At 40.8% G+C, this 19,706-nt stretch overlaps 1 protein-coding gene across 1 annotated transcript in view; it reads left to right on the top strand.

Moving 5' to 3' along the window:
• Positions 1–3,660: 3,660 nt before the first annotated feature.
• LOC109959697 (dual specificity testis-specific protein kinase 1-like) overlaps positions 3,661–19,706 on the top strand; it is a 23,530-nt gene continuing 7,484 nt past the window's right edge. Inside the window, 6 exon segments of the mRNA XM_020599268.1 lie at positions 3,661–3,750; positions 6,746–6,818; positions 14,162–14,355; positions 14,663–14,784; positions 17,780–17,828; positions 18,611–18,760. Coding sequence (XP_020454924.1) covers positions 6,788–6,818; positions 14,162–14,355; positions 14,663–14,784; positions 17,780–17,828; positions 18,611–18,760 — 546 coding nt within the window. The 5' untranslated portion in view covers positions 3,661–3,750; positions 6,746–6,787.

Below are 19,706 nucleotides of genomic sequence, written 5' to 3'. Positions count from 1 at the left end.
GGTTTCTAACTGTAATATGACTACATTTTAAAAGTTGTTTAACTATGTAATGTTTTTCATAAACTATTTCAAAATGATATTTTATTATTTAATGTCACTTTCCACAGTGAAATACCCAGACATTTAAAAAAGCTTAAAAAATAGCTAGCCACTTGAGGACAGCAGAATAAACTGTAAACAACACTGACATGTTATCAGTGTTAAGCAGTTATAGCTAATGTGTTAGCAAACCCATTACCCACCACTGCCCACCAATGTCTGAGAGAAATATCTGGCTCTGTAGCTGCTAAATGATCCACTATGTTTACCAGCTAGTTGCTAACTTTGTCTCTTCGGCACCAAGTGTAAAGTGGGCTTATCAGAGAGGCTGATGAGAGCGGTGCAGTTTAACCAAAACAGTAGTTGTAGGTGGTACAACCAAACAAGTGAGTTGAAAGATGCTAAAGACTGTGAGTCGGGTCATAATTCTCTGTGAGCTTGTCCCTGTGGATGACCTGATTTCACTTTCTCAGTTGATACACTGTTAATATCCAAAAAATAAAATAAAATAATAATAGTGAGAGCTCTAGAAATCCTGGGGCAGGAAGTGGTTTATGGATGTGGGCACTTTATGGAAACCTTACACAGAAACATAAAGTTTTACCAGATTGATTGATTTATTTACAATCTTTCACTGAATTTTAGGCACTCAGTGAATTTGTATTTTACTTATAAGTTCATTTAAAAATATATAAAGAAAATCTTAGTGTGGTGTCTGACATTATACTTCGAGGTTTTCATAACGATGTAATCCATTTTTTATATTTTTTAGCTAAATTTGTAATCAGATGGCAAAACCAAACTCCAACACATTCATCGTTGACTCATGAGCAACAGAATATCTACAGGCTTTGGCAGTTTATGACAAATATAACCTTATACTGTTCACTTTTACTCCTCTGTTACAGAACTGGCCCATACCAGTTTTTATTAATTTTTTTAACCATGATTTGACAACAGCCAATTCTCCACCACTGTGCATTAACCAGTCATGTCCAGAAAGGACAAATTAGAGGATTTTTTGAGAGCATGTTAATGCCACAATTTGATCACATTGTATTAAGTGAAGAGACCCAGCAGATATTCACCAGATTATGGGTCAATCTCCAAAGATGTTGATTCTACAGCACACATCACACTGATGACTCACATGTTGACATTTGGCACACGTTTTACACCGGATGGCGTTCCTGATGCAACCCTGACTCGAACCCGGGCCGCTGCGGTGAGAGCGCTGCACCTTAACCACTAGGGACAACACAATTCATTTTTAGACACCTGTGAATAGTAAGCACACATCTCTCTGACTCCATACCCCCAGATTGTATTACAGGTTGTGTGCCATAAATTAGCTGGGATGACTTACATGATGCCACTTGAGTCATGATGACAAAGATCCTCCAGAGCCACAGATGACATACTACTGTTTTTTTGTTTGTTTGTTTGATTTTGGCTGAACACATTCCTCATGACAAGTAAATTAATTTTATGTGTAAAATTGTCTGATGTCGCCTTTAATAATCAAGAGATTCAATGAACACCTCACAATGTCCCATACTGATTATAAAGCATGTTTCAGAAATTCTACATTGTTTATGGGCTATACTATCATTTTATACAAAGGCACAGGCATCTGCTGACAGTTCAGTGCATACAGTGGTGTGAAAAAGTATTTGCCCCCTTACTGATTTCTTATCTTTTTGCATGTTTGTCACACTGTAATGTTTCAGATCATCAAACAAATTTAAATATTAGTCAAAGATAACACAAGTAAACACATCATGCAGTTTTTAAATGAAGGTTTTTATTATTAAGGGAAAACAAAATCCAAAACTACAAAACCCTGTGTGAATAAGTGTTTGCCCCCTAAACCTAATAACTGGTTGGGCCACCCTTAGCAGCAACAACTGCAATCAAGCGTTTTCGATAACTTGCCATGAGTCTGCCACAGCGCTGTGGAGGAATTTTGGCCCACTCATCTTGGCAGAATTGTTGTAAGTCAGCCACATTGGAAGGTTTTCGGGCATGAACTGCCTTTTTAAGGTCATGCCACAGCATCTCAATTGGATTCAGGTCAGGACTTTGACTAGGCCACTCCAAAGTCTTCATTTTGTTTTTCCTTCAGCCATTCAGAAGTGGACTTGCTGGTGTGCTTTGGATCATTGTCCTGCTGCAGAACCCAAGTTCGCTTCAGCTTGAGGTCACAAACGGATGGCCGGACATTCTCCTTCAGGATATTTTGGTACACAGCAGAATTCATGGTTCCACTTATCACAGCATGTCTTCCAGGGCCTGAAGCAGCAAAACAGCCCCAGACCATCACACTACCACCACCATATTTTACTGTTGGTATGATGTTCTTTTTCTGAAATGCGGTGTTACTTTTACGCCACACATAATGGGACACACACCTTCCAAAAAGTTCAACTTTTGTCTCGTCTGTCCACAGAGTATTATCCCAAAAGTCTTGGGGATCATCAAGATGTTTTCTGGCAAAACTGAGACGAGCCTTTATGTTCTTTTTGCTCAGCAGTGGTTTTCGTCTTGGAACTCTGCCATGCAAACCATTTTTGCCCAGTCTCTTTCTTATGGTGGAGTCATGAACACTCACCTTAACTGAGGCAAGTGAGGCCTGCAGTTCTTTGGATGTTGTTGTGGGGTCTTTTGTGACCTCTTGGATGAGTTGTCGCTGCGCTCTTGGGGTAATTTTGGTCGGCCGGCCACTCCTGGGAAGGTTCTCCACTGTTCCATGTTTTCGCCATTTGTGGATAATGGCTCTCACTGTGGTTCGCTGCAGTCCCAAAGCTTTAGAAATGGCTTTATAACCTTTTCCAAACTGATAGAGCTCAATTATTCTCTTTCTCATTTGGTTTTGAATTTCTTTGGATCTCGGCATGATGTCTAGCTTTTGAGGATCTTTTGGTCTACTTCACTTTGTCAGGCAGGTCCTATTTAAGTGATTTCTTGATTGCGAACAGGTGTGGCAGTAATCAGGCCTGGGTGTGGCTAGAGAAATTGAACTCAGGTGCGATAAACCAGTGTTTTGACAGGGGGGCAAACACTTGTTCACACAGGGCTATATAGTTTTGGATTTTGTTTTCCCTTAATAATAAAAACCTTCATTTAAAAACTGCATGATGTGTTTACTTGTGTTATCGTTGACTAATATTTAAATTTGTTTGATGATCTGAAACATTACAGTGTGACAAACATGCAAAAAGATAAGAAATCAGTAAGGGGGCAAATACTTTTTCACACCACTGTATATACAGAATGATCCTGTACTGATTTCAACTAATGACCTTATCATGATCCCCACGGACTTCCTGTTTTGTACTTTTATTTTGAAGGTATTTCCTGTCCCATGCTCTCTCACCTGCCCCAGCTTTACTCCAGCCAGTAATTTCCTCCTAGTACTTTCACCTGTTGCTGGTTGGCCTCCTCTGCCTAACTTTTATATGGTAAATGGTCTTATATGCTTAATGCTTTTCTATGCATTACAGCACACTCAAAGCACTTTCACACTATTTGGCCATTCACACACTGGTGTCATCATCGGGAGCAACTGGGGGTTCGGTGTCTTGCTCAAGGACATGTGGACTGGACAAGCCGGGAATCAAACCGCTAATATTCGGGTTAGGAGATGACCCACTCGACCTCCTGAGCCACAGCCGCCCCCATTCCGACTCATCTCCCTCAGTCAAGCTGCTGGTTTGTCTGCATACCGTGTCCTGCTTTTTGTTCCATACTTGTTGTCTTTGCCTCCCGTTGTGGTTCCTTGCCAGCTTATTATATGTCCTCTAATCTTTGTCTGTTGCCCTGCATCACTCTGATAATTTGGACTCTGTTTTTTCCTTAAGCTTTACCTCATACAGGTCCATGTTCCTTTATTGTTTGGCTGCTCGTGGTTACATGCATTTGCTTGTCTGCCCCTGATAGGTTTGGTTGTAGTGTTTTTCTGTGTGCTATTTGTGTTTTACATGGTCAGGTTGAGCTCATTTCTGTCTGTGTGTTGCTCCCCCCTCTTGGTTACCCTGTGTTGCTAGTTGATTTTTCCATCTATTGATCTCTGCTTTGTTAGTCTTGATAGCCCTGGTTGTTCCTGATTGCCTTGTTTCACATTAATAAGGCCCTGTCTTGTTACATTAGTCCTGTACTATGTCCACATTGGAGACATGATACAGGACTAAACTAAAATACTGTCCTTTTCTTTTTGTCCCTGTTTCCTGTCTCTCTTCACTGTTTTTGTGTCAAAGGCAAACATGTTACAAAACAACAAAAAATGAATAGGCTAATATAGATTAGAAAGTGATTTCATCTAAGGCTTGGCTAGGTCACCAACAACACTGATATCTGACTTTTTAAATTTACATTACAATATTTGCTGGGCTTATCTAAAGCAGCTGTCAAGCTGGAGGCCAGGGTTGAGGCCCAGAGAAAAATCTGACAAGTCACCAGATGTTTCTGATACTAATGGTTCTTTCTGGCCTTCAAAGATCCATCGAACTAACTAAGAATGAAAATCATCCTTTGTTTGAACTGACAGGCCACAACTTGTAATGTAGGCTCTCAAATATACATTTAAGTTGTGACAAGCCAAAAAAATGTAGGAACCGCATGTAAAGGCATGTTCTTATGCCCTGTTAACGTACAACAAAATGGCTTAGGTCTCACGAACCTGAATTTTGTTTACTGCACATACTAAAGTAACAACCTCCTAGCCCAACAGCTCAAAGTATGTAGTGCTGTTGTGATCCTCTTCTCATCTCATCATATACTTTCCCTCATTTTCCAGAGTATCCATTTGTCTGTTATGTGTGTCTTCTGTTTGAGTCTATTCATTCCCCACACTGAGTAGGAGTTTCTGCTCTGGGCCAGAGCTCTGCTTGTTCGAAACCCTCCCACTTCTGTGTTGTGCTGCATCCAGATACTTCTGGTTGCCACAGTCCTCTTTCAGAAGAGACTGAGGTATTATACAATACAAGTGGGTTACTCATCCTTTGAATCCTGACAGGATTCAAAGGGTTCAAAACTAAAAGTATCTAGGAACAAATGAATGTATAAAACATGCATACACTATAAAACCAAACAAAACATCAGAGCTGTGTGTGACAGTCTGGATCAGTTGGACATTGCCCTCCTGACAGCAGACAGTTTGTCAGGCTGCCTGCTGCTCGGTTCCGGCCGGCCTCCTTGTGGGTGGAGTTACATCCACCGACGTGCTGGAGAAGCTGGTTCCTAAGACAACCTATAAAACATGCATTTGCATTAGCGAGGCTTGTTTTACCGTCGTACCTACAGTGAAATGAGCCGCGGGGAAGTGCGTGCGTCGTCTGGACGCTGCGAGAGGTGCGTAATCGGTGAGAGGTGTTGTACTGTAGTAACCTCAACTTCATGCACACACAACAAACGGATATGTGATGCATAATACATCGACAGTATCAATCTGAGCTGTGTTTTTTTTTCCGACAACGACGCTGGGACTAATTCTATGTAAGTAGCCCGAAAGATTATTTGCTATCTTCTGTGTTTGTAGAAAGTACAAACCTGTCTGCTCAAGAACCCAATAAACCTGGTTTTAAATAGAAAGGTATACGACATTATGTCCATATGACAACAACATCTTAAGTCTGCTTAGAGACATCATTCCACAGCAAGTACAATGTGCCATAAGCAGGCTGTTGTTAACAATAAATAGCCAAAACACATTTAAGTAAATAAAATTATATTACAGAAGCTTTACAAGTGGGTGTAAATAAAGCTTAGTAGAATCAGTACAAGCTGTGCCATGGTGTTACTTTGGGATGGGGACCCATTCTGTAGGAATCTGGTTCTGTCATGGGTCCAGGCTTGTCACAAAGTCTGTTCACCTCAGATAGTGTTTCCCTCCCTTTGCAGCTGTGTTAGTGTGGTGCCCCCCTCAGTGGTTAGGTGTTAGGATGAAGGTTAGGTTCAGACTGACAACAGAAACAGACTGACACACTACCTGTTTGAAGGTGGGTTCTTTAAGCTCGGATGCTGATGACAGGAGCAATTCTATAACAACACAGAAGTGGAGGTAACTGCCCTCAGGTGGTACGTTTCTCTAGATTAGTTACTACAAGCAACACTTCTAAATGCCATGTGATCTACAGTTGATAGAGAAATATTGACTTGAGCTGCTTTAATACTTAGGATCCCTGACCTCATTTAATGCACTGGACCCAAAAGTCTCTTCATTTTCCCCGACTTTCCTCAAATGTTATCTTTTTACTGTTGGAATTTTAGACCGCTGAAGAATTTCTTTTGGTTGAACTGTTCACAGAAATGAGGATTCCACTGCCATAGACAGTCTGAAATGCAGTCACTGTAGGGATATTTATAGATATGTGTACAGAAAAGGATCAGTTTGTTGTTCTGCACTGTCTTTCTGACATGAACAGAATTTTATTGTGCCAACAAACTAAGGATACTGCTTTTGAAAATATGTGACATTTCTTACAATACCACAGATGATAGCTGCCTTAAAACCCAGAATCTTGTCCAAAGTATAATTACTGTCACCAGGAAATGGATTTTTGTCTCATTTGAAATCAACAGTAAATAGTCTCGTGTGTGCCAGTCAGTCTTCATGTTGGTTTTCAATGTTACTTGCTCGACAGTCGACGTGTCTCATACCATGTCTGTGTTTTTGCTCACATGTTGTATGTGTGTGGTTCCTCCCCAGTTTCTGCACAGAGACCTCTGCATCTGTTCCATCATCCACAAGATGCATGTGAATAGCTTATTAAATCAGTGGAGTAAGTAAGAGATTCAAATACCTTTTCAGCTCGTTACATACTGTAGTGTACATCATACTGTATTTCTGGCATAGATTGTGTGTTTAACAAGAGGAAGTGATTTTGATGATGTTTTTCAAGAAGGTAAGTACTTTAGGTGACAGAGTAAAGTTATGTGACACTGACCTGCGAAACCACAACTTCGTCACTTGTCTTGATCTGTGTGTGAAGTACTACATTGCTTGGTGTCAGTGTCTCGCCTCCATTATAGCAGCTATGTGTCGAAGCATTGCGTCTCCTGTATGTTACTGTGTTGAACTGGGGCCTTAAGATGGTCAATCCAGTAACTGTATTCAGCTCTGCATTGTTCTGAAATAGAAAATCCTCCATCAGCACCCAGCCCTTCTCAATGTGCTCAAAGACAGTGTGTCCTGTTACATGCCCTCCATGTTTAACACATCTTGTACAGGTTACAGGTTTTTTTTCCTTTATCTCTTACTAATGCCTTCTCATTCACAGAATCTATTTTATGTTTTCAGCTTAACTGAAAGAATATTTTTCAAATATTAGATGCATTTTGAATTTAAAATTGTTCAATGTTAAACAAGAAACATTATGAAATAAGTAATCGTGATAAGAAATTGTGTAAAGTGTATAAATGAACCAACAATTTGTCAAATAAAGACAATGCCTTTAAGTCTTGACCCAACAAGTCTGCTCATGCCTAACTGGCTAGCTTGCTATAGTAGGTCAACCTGAGAGCTTGAAATATTAATCAGCATGAAACCGAGGAGCCTGTGTTGGTAGTATTAGCTAGCTCCTGATGACAAGAGCTTTATTGTTTCTGTTCTCTACAGAGTTGTGTGTCTTTATCTGAGAGACATAGATTCAAAGGGCTGCTAAGGTAACCAGGTAACATTAGCTGCTGCTGTTTGTTCACATGGATGCTGTGTAACAAACCATGCTCCAGCTGGGAGTCAAACTTCGGATGTTGCAACTAGAGTACGCACCTTAATCCATTCAGCCATTGAAGAGTCCCCTCACCTGGCTCAATCTGGCAGCAGTTGAGTTTGCTTGCTGAAGATGCAGGAGGCATGTGATTGTCTGAAAAGTTAGAGGGTGATGACAACACAACTGTCATGAAAATTCACAGTAAGAAGTAAAACGTGGCATGAAACAAAAAAGTTACTTGGAAATCTGCCCCAAAGAAGTTAAAGATAGAAAATGAGCACTGTAACTGAAAGAATGAAGTTCTAATATAAAATAAGAATGGTCTCATATGACTTCTTATTTTATAATTACCTATTTATTTTTTATTGAGCACACTGAGACTGAGGGATTGTTCTCCCTTGCTGTTTGATTTCGAAATCCAGCCACAGCAGTACGGAGCTAACGGACTGTGCTGGTACCAGGTCAAAACAAACATCCGCATATAGCTAAATATTGCAAACCAAGAGTGTTTCTACTGACCTGGCTTGTGTGGTTTTTATTGTTTTTACTGGTTGGTTGAGGTAATGTTTTTGCCAGTGTTTATTGACCACTGTGAGTGTTGGAAAGGCTGTTGACTGTATTGAGCCCTCCCTTGTGGTGAAAGTGTGCGGCTGCACTGCTCTGCTGAGCACTTGGAGTGAAGATGAGTGGAACCTAAAAGTGTAGCAGGAGAATGTTGAAAAAGTGGAGTTTTATGCAGCCAAAGGGTGTGAGTTGTGTGCATCAATGAAGGACTGTAATTTCACATTGTTATGCCAGTCTGTATGGGACATTTATTTAAACTGTTTCTAGCAAGCAGCAATCACTCATGTCTGTCATTTTTCTTGAATATCTTTTCAACTAATAATACCAACATTATTCCAAATGCCATCGGTATGTTTTCATGGTCAAGCTGTCATAGTATGAGGGCAAACTACAATGGGAATTTTGCTTTTAGGAGCAATGGCATTATGGGGAAATGATCCGCCTGGGTGGAGGTTTGCGCTCTCTGAGTCTTATTATGTGAAATGGTCCATTGATACTCTTTTCTAGCCTTTTAGCTTGGGTCAAATTAAGTACATTGAAATTTCTGAAAAGTATAGTAGATTTGTTTGCTCTGTTGGTGTCTGCTTGTGCCATGCTGGGAGGCTTGGCAGTTTAGCACAAGATTCATATTTGTACAGTGTGTAGGTTGCACCAAACAGTTCTTAGCAAGCCATCTGTGTCATCTACCTCTATTCCTCACAGAGGACTGTGGAATGTTACATCTTAGAAAAGGTGTTCTTAGTTTTGTACCTGTTGCTGTTCCTTAGTGTCTTTAAGTCATTTCAATGGAAAGCACAGTTATATTAGTGTCCCCCTTATTTTTCCTTGTCTTTTTTTTTTTTTTGCTGATCCAAAAAATTACCTTATCCATGACTCAAAAACCATGATGTGATCCAGACCCTGGGTTTTGTAATCCTTTGCACCCTAATCCAGGGCAGAAGATGTTAAACAGAAACAAGCATTTCAGCTATTGTTGAGTTGCTTTTATACACTCTTTTTAAAACCAGTGTTCAGTTTGATCAGCTGAGCAGTTTGTTTTTCTGTGTTTTATTGTATGGAGGCTGAGGGTCTCTTCTTTTTTATGCTTTGTTTACAATCTGTGTTCATTGCATCAAATACAGACAAGACAGACAGGGGGGCAACAGGGGGGCGGTGGGTAGAGCAGTCGTCCCCCAACCAGAAGGTTGAAGGTTTGAAACTCTGTGCCTGCAGTCCACATGTCGAAGTGTCCTTGGCCAAGACACTGAACCCCCCCCCCTCCAAGTTGGCCATGATGACGCCGCGTATGCACGCAGCGGCCCGGGGCCTATCTGCTCCAAACAAAATTTCGTTGTACATGTCACAATGTTACAATGACAATAAAATAAAAAGCTGCTTCTAGATATGTTCAGTCAACTTTATTTAAAGTGTTAAATAACCACATGGTTGCATCCTTTATGTTTTCCTTGTCAGTGAGTGATATAAGCAGTTAAAGGTTAAAGCACTGTATTCTCTCTGCCCTAATATGTAAATACAGAGTTTGTTTTGCAGCAGGGGCATTACTCATCATTGCTTCAGCCACCACTAAGTGTGGTTCATGCGTGTGGGGAGCCACAGTTATATGTGGTCTAGCTCTGGCCAGCCCTTACTGATCTAATGTCAGCCCATCTGACATGTCACTGATCCCTGCCTGCCATCTGTGCCTTCATAAACTTGCAGACGAAGGCAGAGCTCTGAGGCTGCTGTGGCTCTGAGGCGAGTGTCACTTTACTTCAGAAAATCCATGAACGAATTAACAGCTACAGTGGCTAGGCTCAGGCCAGTTTACTGTTTGTGCTCAGCTTCATTGCATTAGGCTGCTGGCATAAATGCCACGACTAGAGGGTTTTAATAGGTAGATTAATGCTCTGCTGTGGTGCAGTTGCCTGCGTCGTCTATAGCGCATACTTTATGGCTGAGGTCACTGAGGCTCTGAGGATGCTGCTACCCACCCAAACCGACTAGAATCTGAATTCTTAGTTTGCATGAAGTAATTTCCAGATTTGCTACAGTATGTAGTGCAGGGTTCATTTTGGCATCTGATTTTGATTTAGCGTTAGCCTTACTCTTCTGATGAAGATGTACATTAGCTTTAGTCAGTTTTTAGTTGTTTCATTGGTTTAGTTTTATTTTAGTCTAGTTTTAAGAAATACAAAAATTCAATTCAATTCAGCTTTATTTGTATAACACCAAATCACAGCAAAAGTCATCTCAGGACACTTTACAAAGGATTTGTAGTTTAGTTTTTCCTCTGTGACCTTTTAGACTCATTTTCGCTGCATTTTTTTTAATATGTCTTAAGTATTTTGACAAGAGCTGCATACAGTTGTATACAGGTTACAGGTTGCAACGTTGGGGGACAAAGGCTGTTTATTTGTTCACACATACAATGACGTCCATGCCTCTGTCCACAGATGCTGCAACTTGTTGAATAAGGTGTAATAATCTTGCCTTAGTTCATGTTTTCAAAGGTTCCTTTTATTTAGTTTTATTCTTGCTTTGTTTGTGAAAAATGTTATTGAATATTTCTTGTCATAGTTTTCTTTGACGAGATCTGTTTGCTTGAATATTTTAAGCAGTCTCATGCAGGGCATGTCCTCATGGAGGTGACTGTGTCACGGGGTTCGTTCAAAGAGCATGATGTGACATGTATCATTCAGATTTAAAGTGTGAACTTATGAGTGAGTTTCTATTGCACCTTGATGTCAACTAGTGACGTGAATTCCCCTTGTTCGGAAGGTGACACAGTCCTTGGTTAATCAGAAGTCCCTGGTCTTAAGTGCATAAACACAGACGCACATACATACCCTCTGCTTTGAGCTAACATCACATCCCTGGATGATTTATTTATTTTTTTGGAAATTCCTCAATCCTTGTGTGTGTGTGTGTGTGTGTGTGTGTGTGTGATGAAGCTTTGAGGAAAAATCTCACTTTGGTGTGAACCGATTTTTACTGTGAAACATTCATGTGCAGCATTTCTTATCAGCTAACAGGACGTCAGCATGGTAACGACCAGCCCCGATATTCCTGTTGGTGTGTGTGTGGTCAGACATGGGTCAGTCTCACAGTAGGTTGCCCTTCACTGCTGACAAACATATTTCTTGCATGTTATTAGTGTAACCTTCCAGTCTCATGTGAAAAAACATAAAGGCTGAGCTGGTTGAGCCATCTCGGCTCATTTGCAGTATTTATGAGTCAGAACTGACAAACCAACAGCCAAGAAAAGCAGACAAAGTGGGAAACGGAATGTGGAACAGAGAAATGGAGACTGAGAAAAGAAAGGGAGGCACAAACTGCAAAAGGTGTCTCTCTTTAGCAGCAACAGTGAAAACAAAAAAGAAGGGAAAAATGGGACGTTATTTTACTGCTTTGAAGCAAAGTTTAATTTGTTTATGAGACTGAACATATACATTCATAGATTTTATTTGGATGAGAAGCGTAGGGGAAATTTTGTCACTGCTGATGTTTTAACTAGTAAAAAAAATTAAAGATGTACCAGTAATAACAATAAATACAAATGACTGCTTAATCTGAAAAAGGGTAAAGCACAATGACAGTCCCACAGATAATTATCACCCAACGGAATATTTACCTCAGCTCTTTGTAGAATTTGTTTCTTCCAACATCACCTGGTTTTGTGTTGAGATCGTGGAAGCCTGGCAGCGGTGAGGGGGCCATTGGGATGCTTAAGGTGTGCTCTCACACAGCAGCTGTGTTGAGCGGTTTCATGCCTTTGAATAAGTGTAAATATGTAATGCATGTTTTTCTGTCTGATAATAATTATGCATCAGTCAGCTGATTGTGCCATAGTGGCTTGGGCTTCTTTATCACACTCAGTATGGCGAGATGTCTCATTCTTCTACCCTCTTTAGTTCCCTTATTTAATATACTCCATGAGGTATGGTAAAGTTGTGTACATGTTGATAATAGTTATGATGTTGTTGGTGTTGTGAGACAGAGGGATAGTTTTCATATTGTTTTGTAATTGGAATTAAAGCTAACAGTGTTGTAGCTAACGATGGAAGCTAATGGAGACTTAGTAACTCTGCTATAGAGTCTGACTTGTGTTTAACTCATCATTGTGATGTTTGTAATGTCCTGTCTGATTCAGCAGGGATTCAGCCAAATAGCCTACTTTACATACAGTCAAAGTACAGAAACCATTTAAATCTGATAGCTTCAGATGTGGTCAGGCTCAAGTTAACACCCCTCTGTCCATAATGTACAGTACTTACACAGTGAAGACTCTCCTTTGGGTAATATTAAATCTGGCAGGTTGCTTAACGGAAACAGCAGAAAGTAGAAGAAGAAGGTTTATGATTGAAGTTGACAAATACATTTAAAGGCACTCTTCAGCAGTGGCAGAAGAAGTACTGAGATTCTTTAATGTAGTGCAGTAAGAAGTGCGATATTTGCCCCTAAAATGTAGTGACGTTGAGGTATGAAGTAGCAGAAAATGAAAACTCTTAAGATACCTCAATTATATTAAGTCAGTACTTCAGTAAATGTAGTGAGTTTTTTTCACCTCTGCTCTTCAGTGTTGTCTGTGATTTTTACATTGCAGAATTTTCTTTGTAAGAACATGTACATTACTTGGTAATAAGGTTGCCAGCCACTGTTAACTTATTGTTGTGTAACAACTTGTTTTTTTTTTTTTGAGTGACTGTGAGAATTAATTTTTTTTCTGCGTGACAGTGTGGCAACCAAAAAGGCACTGATATATTTAACAGTATGAAAACAACCTTGGATGAAAGAGGAGCTCTCAAAAGCGCAAATTTCAATCTCCCACTTATTAGCTGCATGGATTATGGAAAGTGCCTCCAGTATACAGAGTGAAACAAAGATGTTGAATAATGTGAGGCTTAAAATAGAGATGGGGGCTGATGGACAGCACGGCTACTCACTGAGCACAGACACTGTCCAGTGGTGTTTGTGCTCGAGAGACATAATATAGGCAGAATCTCATTTTGGACGAGGGCTAATAAAAAAAACTGAAATGAAAATGATGTGCATTGAGCATAGATGTGTATAAAGTTATTTATATAATTTTTATTATTTCTTTTTTTTAATTCATTCTTTCTGTCATCTATAGCACGACACACATATAAGGCCAGATATATATGTATCTAAAGGTCAGTAAAGGTCTGCAGAGCCCTGTCCTCCAGGGCGAAGACAACCCAGTCGGCTGTCTCCTCCATTGACCAGCTGATCACCCGCGCTGTTTGTGCACTTGTATGAAAAATGTCTCTAGTGGCTCTTCGCCACTGTAGTGTGGCAGGTTCGCGACCCCTCGCTGGCTGGCTCCTAGCCCCATGCTGTCGTCTGGGTGAAGCTGTGTTTTTGGCGATCCGACACAGCAGCATGTCCAGTAGGAAGCATTAGTTCCATCAGTGACCTGACTTTGGTGGGCTCTCAGTGTGGTGGCAGGTAATCCCCCGGCAGTGGCGGGGACTTTAGCTCAGGTTTGTGCCCCGTCTTGCTTCTGCTCAGTGAGAAGTTCTTCATACTCCTGTAGCGACGACATTGTCAGATCTCATTTCTGATAGCAGGGTAATGAAGGGTGAAATAACAGACTGAGTCAGGAGTCAGAACTGTCTTTTATGTAGGAGCTGTGTGGCCTGTACACCACATGAACCCACACTGCTGGCTTTACTGTACAACGCACATGCGACTATGTACAATGGGCCGGAGCCCATTAATCCCACTAGAGCCCTCTGTCATGGTGTCTCATTCCTAGCTATGAAATGCTCATAAATACTTGGTAAACTATGTTTGGGAGGTTCATTACAAATAAAGCAGATTTTTCTTCTTACATGTCTCTGCTATCCCAGCGGACATCTCCAGGATGTGTGATGTGGATGTTTCCTCAGAGCCCACCAGTCCCACCCTGTATGGTGAGTCTTCAGACAAGTACTACCATGTGGACCGTTGGCAAAAGCTCCGTACCACTGTCCGCAAACTGGAGTTCTGGGAAAACTTTACAGCTGAGCTAATTGGGAGTGGCTTCTTCTCCAAAGTCTATAAGGTATTTCTTCTGTTTTGCCTTGTTGCCAGCCTACATGTGAACTGCCATCAGAGCCTGCTTTGTTTCAGCCACTAATTGGGACATTCTTACCATTCTGTGATTGGCCCACTAGCTTTGGAGACCATGGGGATATAATGCTCATTAGTAGCTGAGACCTTACATAACTCTTAAGGTGAATGTGAGTGCTGGAGCAGGGATATCGGATATTTATCACTTGTTCATGATGAAATGAATAGGCTGTAGAAGGGATGAGAGACTGCTTCTACTTCCACTGTCTCTGCCGCTAACAGACACCTGTATCTTTCAGGTGATGCACAGCACCAGTCAGAAAGTGATGGTGGTGAAGATCTACAAAAACGATGTGGACCAAGACAGCATAGTACGAGAGATCAGCCTGCTGCAGAAACTCTCGCACCCCAACATTGTCAGGTAGCAGTCAGTTCAACCTCTGCTTCATACTGAAGCCTATGTGCTTCGTCTAATGGGTTAAATTCTCCCACAGCAAAATAAACCAACTCACAACAGATTCGGTCTCCATTCTATGTTGCTACAGTTTCTGCACCCTCCCACACATCACATTCTTGCTGTCACTCCTTTTTTCCCTGCATCTGAACTTCACAGTCTTATCTGTAGTAGCAATATTTATGGATACCATATTTAGAGAGCAGTACTGTAAAGGCAATACCGTTCTATTATGTTGATAATTACTGGAAAAAAACATTCACCGTGTACATATTTCTGGGCAATTCCACATACCATGTAATTCAATGAGAGACAATATTTAGAAACTCTATCTTCAACCATATGACCATATACAAATCTCAAAAAAAGGAGCTGTGCATCAGTATTATTCTCTAAAACACCAAAATGCATTAGCCTTGCATTAAAGTTGTTCTATACACTACAAGTGTTGCCGGATTTTTGCCCCTTTCGGTTGATTTTCCCTCATCTATGCACCTTGGCAGTGGGTGAAGTTGTGCCAGAGAAGATGAAGGATTTGAAGTTTTTACTGCTGTACTCCGCAGCTATAATTTTGACAAAACTCAGCACAGACTTGATGTTGCTGTCTGCTGTTTGATTTTTAGGCTATATGGTAATGAATAGAAACCAAAGGCTGTCTCAAGTGATAGGAAAATATATTAAAAATATGGCAGGTCATAAAATGTAAATAAATAAAAAAAAGTGGATTTTCTTTTTTGGCTATGTTGTACCAATGGAATAAGTAGAACAATATTCTAATTGCCTTTAAACTTGATATACCAAAAGCATTAGCAATCAGGAGTTTACATATACACTACATCCAACAGACGCAGAGGAATGTTGGCATTCATTTCAAGTTGGGTTTCTGTCCACCTGATGAATGCACGGCCTATATCCATGCTCTTTTGGTTCTGTTTTAGTCTTCACCAACTCCTGAGAAAAATATCTGGCTCTGTAGGAGCTAGCCTACTAAACATTGTTTGTTTGGCACTGGTAGGTAGGCCAGTGCATTAGAAGGGTTTCTTTCTCTTTAGAAGAAAACAGTGCTGATGAAAATAATGCAAGTGGTGTAACTGAACTAAAACAGGACAGTTATGGGTTGTAAAACTAAAACTGAGCTGAAAAACACTAAAAAGCTCAGAACTCATGGAAACTGCAGAGTTAATCATTACAAGTGGGCAGTTATTGATTAGAGAAGCTTTAAAAATTCAGATAATTTAAGAGAAACTAGTGTCAAAAATTTCAAGTAACTTTCATGTACAATACAGTATTTAGCTGGTACTTATAACATGACTGAAGCTCTGTCTTGCAGTGGGTGACTGTGCTGCAGCTGCAGTCACATGAAATGAGACATTGATTGTTTAACATGGTGCTTGTTGTCAACAGGAGTTACATCAGGTATGTAGCCAGGCAGACAGTGTTTGGCTAAGCAATCTTATTTTAGCCATTTAGCAAGGTCACAGCAGTACATTTATCACAGAACAGCTTACTGTATCTGCTGAGGTCATGCTGTTACTACCTGGTACACACCAACCTGTGTAGGCTTAAGCCAAACACACCGTGTGTGTGCACGGTGTTTATTGAAGCCATTGTTCTCAGGATGCAATATCAGTATTCAGTTATTCTTTGTTCAAATGTTAGCTATGGTGATAAAGGTATAAGATGTTTGCCTTAAATAAATAAATTGGTTACCTGCCCTAAAAAGGTAAAGGTTACCTGCTGAAACACTTTAATTATTGTTAAATAAAATATTATCTAAATATGTTTTAATTACTTGGCAAAAGTTCACACATTTCAGTGTGTGTTGTTTAATATATTCCTGCCCCTGCACTACTTCTTACTCTCAACAAATCCCAAAAAGGCCAGAACCAATAATGAATTCATATTTTCTATATTCTCTTATTAACAAGTGTTGTTCGTGTATCCGGTACCTTAGTTCAGCTTCAGGTTTACCGTCATTTGCACACATTTGTTTTTACTTAAAAGAAAACAGAATGTTTTTCCTCATGGTCTTCAGTGTAACACAGGACAGACACAAAAACATGACAGTCTTAAGTGTAAGAGTGAGCAGCAACAACTTGTGAACAAGGTCCAGTGTATTTTATCCTCCTTCAGCAAACGTGACATGGTGGTGGAATTTGGACAAAACAGTTGTTAACAGCCTTTATATGCTTCATATAAAGTACATAAGTTGCATGTTGTCTGTTGATCATTAATGCTGATATACGCCTCCTGGTGATAGTCTTCTACAGTAAGAACAGCCATATCTTACACTTTACAATAATGTAGTTTAAACTCCACACAGATGGTGTAGACACAGCCATATCATTTGGGCAACATTCCTTTTGATATAAACACGGCTTTTTTGAGATAAGCCAGTTCTGCCCAGAATCAATCACCAGTGATTTCATGCCAGTTAGTTCTCTGTGCATCTTGATCCTGACGTACTCTGATGTAACTCGTACGTAAAAAATGGCATTCTTGCAGAGTCAAGGAGGCTGCTGATTTTGGAGGCAGGTGCTGTAGTTGTTCTACATCGACTGTAAGAGCTCAGGGCATAAACTGTAACTGTATATTTGTAACTTTTTTTTTTATTTAATACATGCTTATGTGTATAAATGTACATCACATACAGTATATTTACTGTACATGTGCTGGTCTTCAGTGGGAACAAATCAACTTGTGACTGCCACAGCAGAAAGCATTGAGAATTGGACTAATGTTCTGTGTTCTGAGTATAAATGAAGTTAGTTTTTGTTTAAAATGTGGTGACTATTAGCTCACGTTGATCACTTAATTAAGAAGACCATGATTTTGTTAAGGGATCAATGTCTTAATTAGCTTGATTTAATAAACAAGATTAAAATACACCATATACCTTAGTATTTTAAACAACATTAACTTGATGAGACAGAAATAACACTTGTATTTCCTCTTATTCCAGGTATCTGGGAATCTGTGTAAAAGAGGACAAGCTCTATCCAATCTTAGAGGTGAGTCCTGCTCTTTTGTGGTTGTTCTGTTTGTCACCTGAGTCATTATTGCTGTGCATGTTCACAGGCTGACTTTGTTCTGGGTGTGGAAAAATACAGCAGATTATACGAATGGGAACTGATAGTGATACTGAAAAGGTGGTTGAGTAAGGTGATCATTGTTTAACCAGACCTGGGTCCAGCAGTATTTGCACTTGTGACTTCAGTCTATTCAATTGAGTTCAGTTCAGTTTGGTTTGTATAGCACCAAATCACAACAAACGTAATCTCAGGACACTTTACAGAGTAAGGCCTAGACCTTACTATTATTAATATTATCATAGAGGAAAAACCCTACCTACAAACCCTCATTGAACAAGCAGTTGGTGATGGCAAGGAGGATAAAACTCCCTTTATCAGAAGAAACCTCCGACAGACCCCGGCTTTTGGTGGGCGGCCTTCTGCCTTGACCAGTTGGGGTGAGTGGATAGAGGAGAGAGAGAAAGAAAAGCAACAAGACACAACAAACAATCACACACTGGTCAGGTTGATGTGGCCAGTGACTGCTCATCAGCCACATAGAGCTCCAGAGCCAGGGCTACCTGCAGAAAGGTACAGGGAGAGAGAGAGGACACACTACGGGAGAGAGGGGGCACACAGTGACATGTAATGCTTTGACCTTAATCTGAAGGTGGAGTTAGTCATTACTCTATATATGAAGAAGACATTACACATAATCGGGTGTTGCTATATTGTCCATGCAGTTACTGTGCCTTTTCTAGTCTTTGTCTTGGCTGTTTCAGTATGTAAATGGTGGCTGTCTGGAGGAGCTTCTGGCCAGGAAAGATGTTTCTCTGTGCTGGAGAGAGAAGGTGGACCTGGCCTGTGACGTAAGCAGAGGAATGATCTACCTGCACTACAAGAACATTTATCACAGAGATCTCAACTCAAAGGTAAGATCTTCAATCTCAGTTCTACTGTTATGTAGCTGCTGCAACGACCCAGTGTCTCCCCAAGGGTTTTGAAAGTTTGATCTCGTCTAATCATCTGGTATCACAGCTACTCAGTGTGCCAGCACAGAGACCTCACAGGGGATGCACTGAACTTGATATTTGTCTGCCACAGCTCAAGAACTCAAATATAAGAGTACTGGGACAGATTGAGAACTTAAGAACATTTCAGTACCTTTCAGTGCTCCATCAGAACCTACATTTCTCGGAATCTGTATTAATTATAGAGATGAAATGTCTACCAATCAGTAACCTAAAAGATCCAACACATGGGGCACCCTGCTGACCTAGGGCTTAAACTATGGAATGCTGAACACAAAGGATCCCCTCCTGCTTCAAACGCTCCACCATCATTCCAGTCCCCAAGAATACCCCCATCAGTGGACTGAACGACTACAGACCTGTCGCCCTGACATCTGTAGTTATGAAGTCCTTTGACAGACTGGTGTCGGCCCACCTGAAGGACATCGTAGACCCCCTGCTGGACCCGCTGTAGTTCACCTACCAGGCAAACAGGTCAGTGGACGATGCAGCGAACATGGCACTGCATTACATCCTGCAACACCTCGACTCCCCAGGGAGCTATGCACAGGCCCTCTTTGTGGACTTCAGCTCAGTGTTCAACACCATCATCCCGGACATCCTCTACTCCAAGCTGACCCAGCTCACTGTGCCTGCCCCCACCTGTCAGTGGATTACTAGCTTTCTGACAGATAGGAAGCAGCAGGTGAGGCTGGGGAAAACCACATCCAGCACCTGCACAATAAGCACCGGTTCCCCCCAGGGATGTGTGCTCTCCCATCTGATGTTGGTCTCATCCGAGACGGTGACGAGTCAGCCTACAGACGGGAGGTTGAGCAGCTGGTCCTGTGGATGACAGTGGACTTCA

The sequence above is a fragment of the Monopterus albus genome, unplaced genomic scaffold (genome assembly GCF_001952655.1).
Source record: "Monopterus albus unplaced genomic scaffold, M_albus_1.0 scaffold40.1, whole genome shotgun sequence".
In the NCBI taxonomy this organism is placed as follows: domain Eukaryota; kingdom Metazoa; phylum Chordata; class Actinopteri; order Synbranchiformes; family Synbranchidae; genus Monopterus; species Monopterus albus.
The sequence above is the reverse complement of the archived record's forward strand: the minus strand, read 5'-3'. Positions and strand labels throughout refer to the sequence as shown.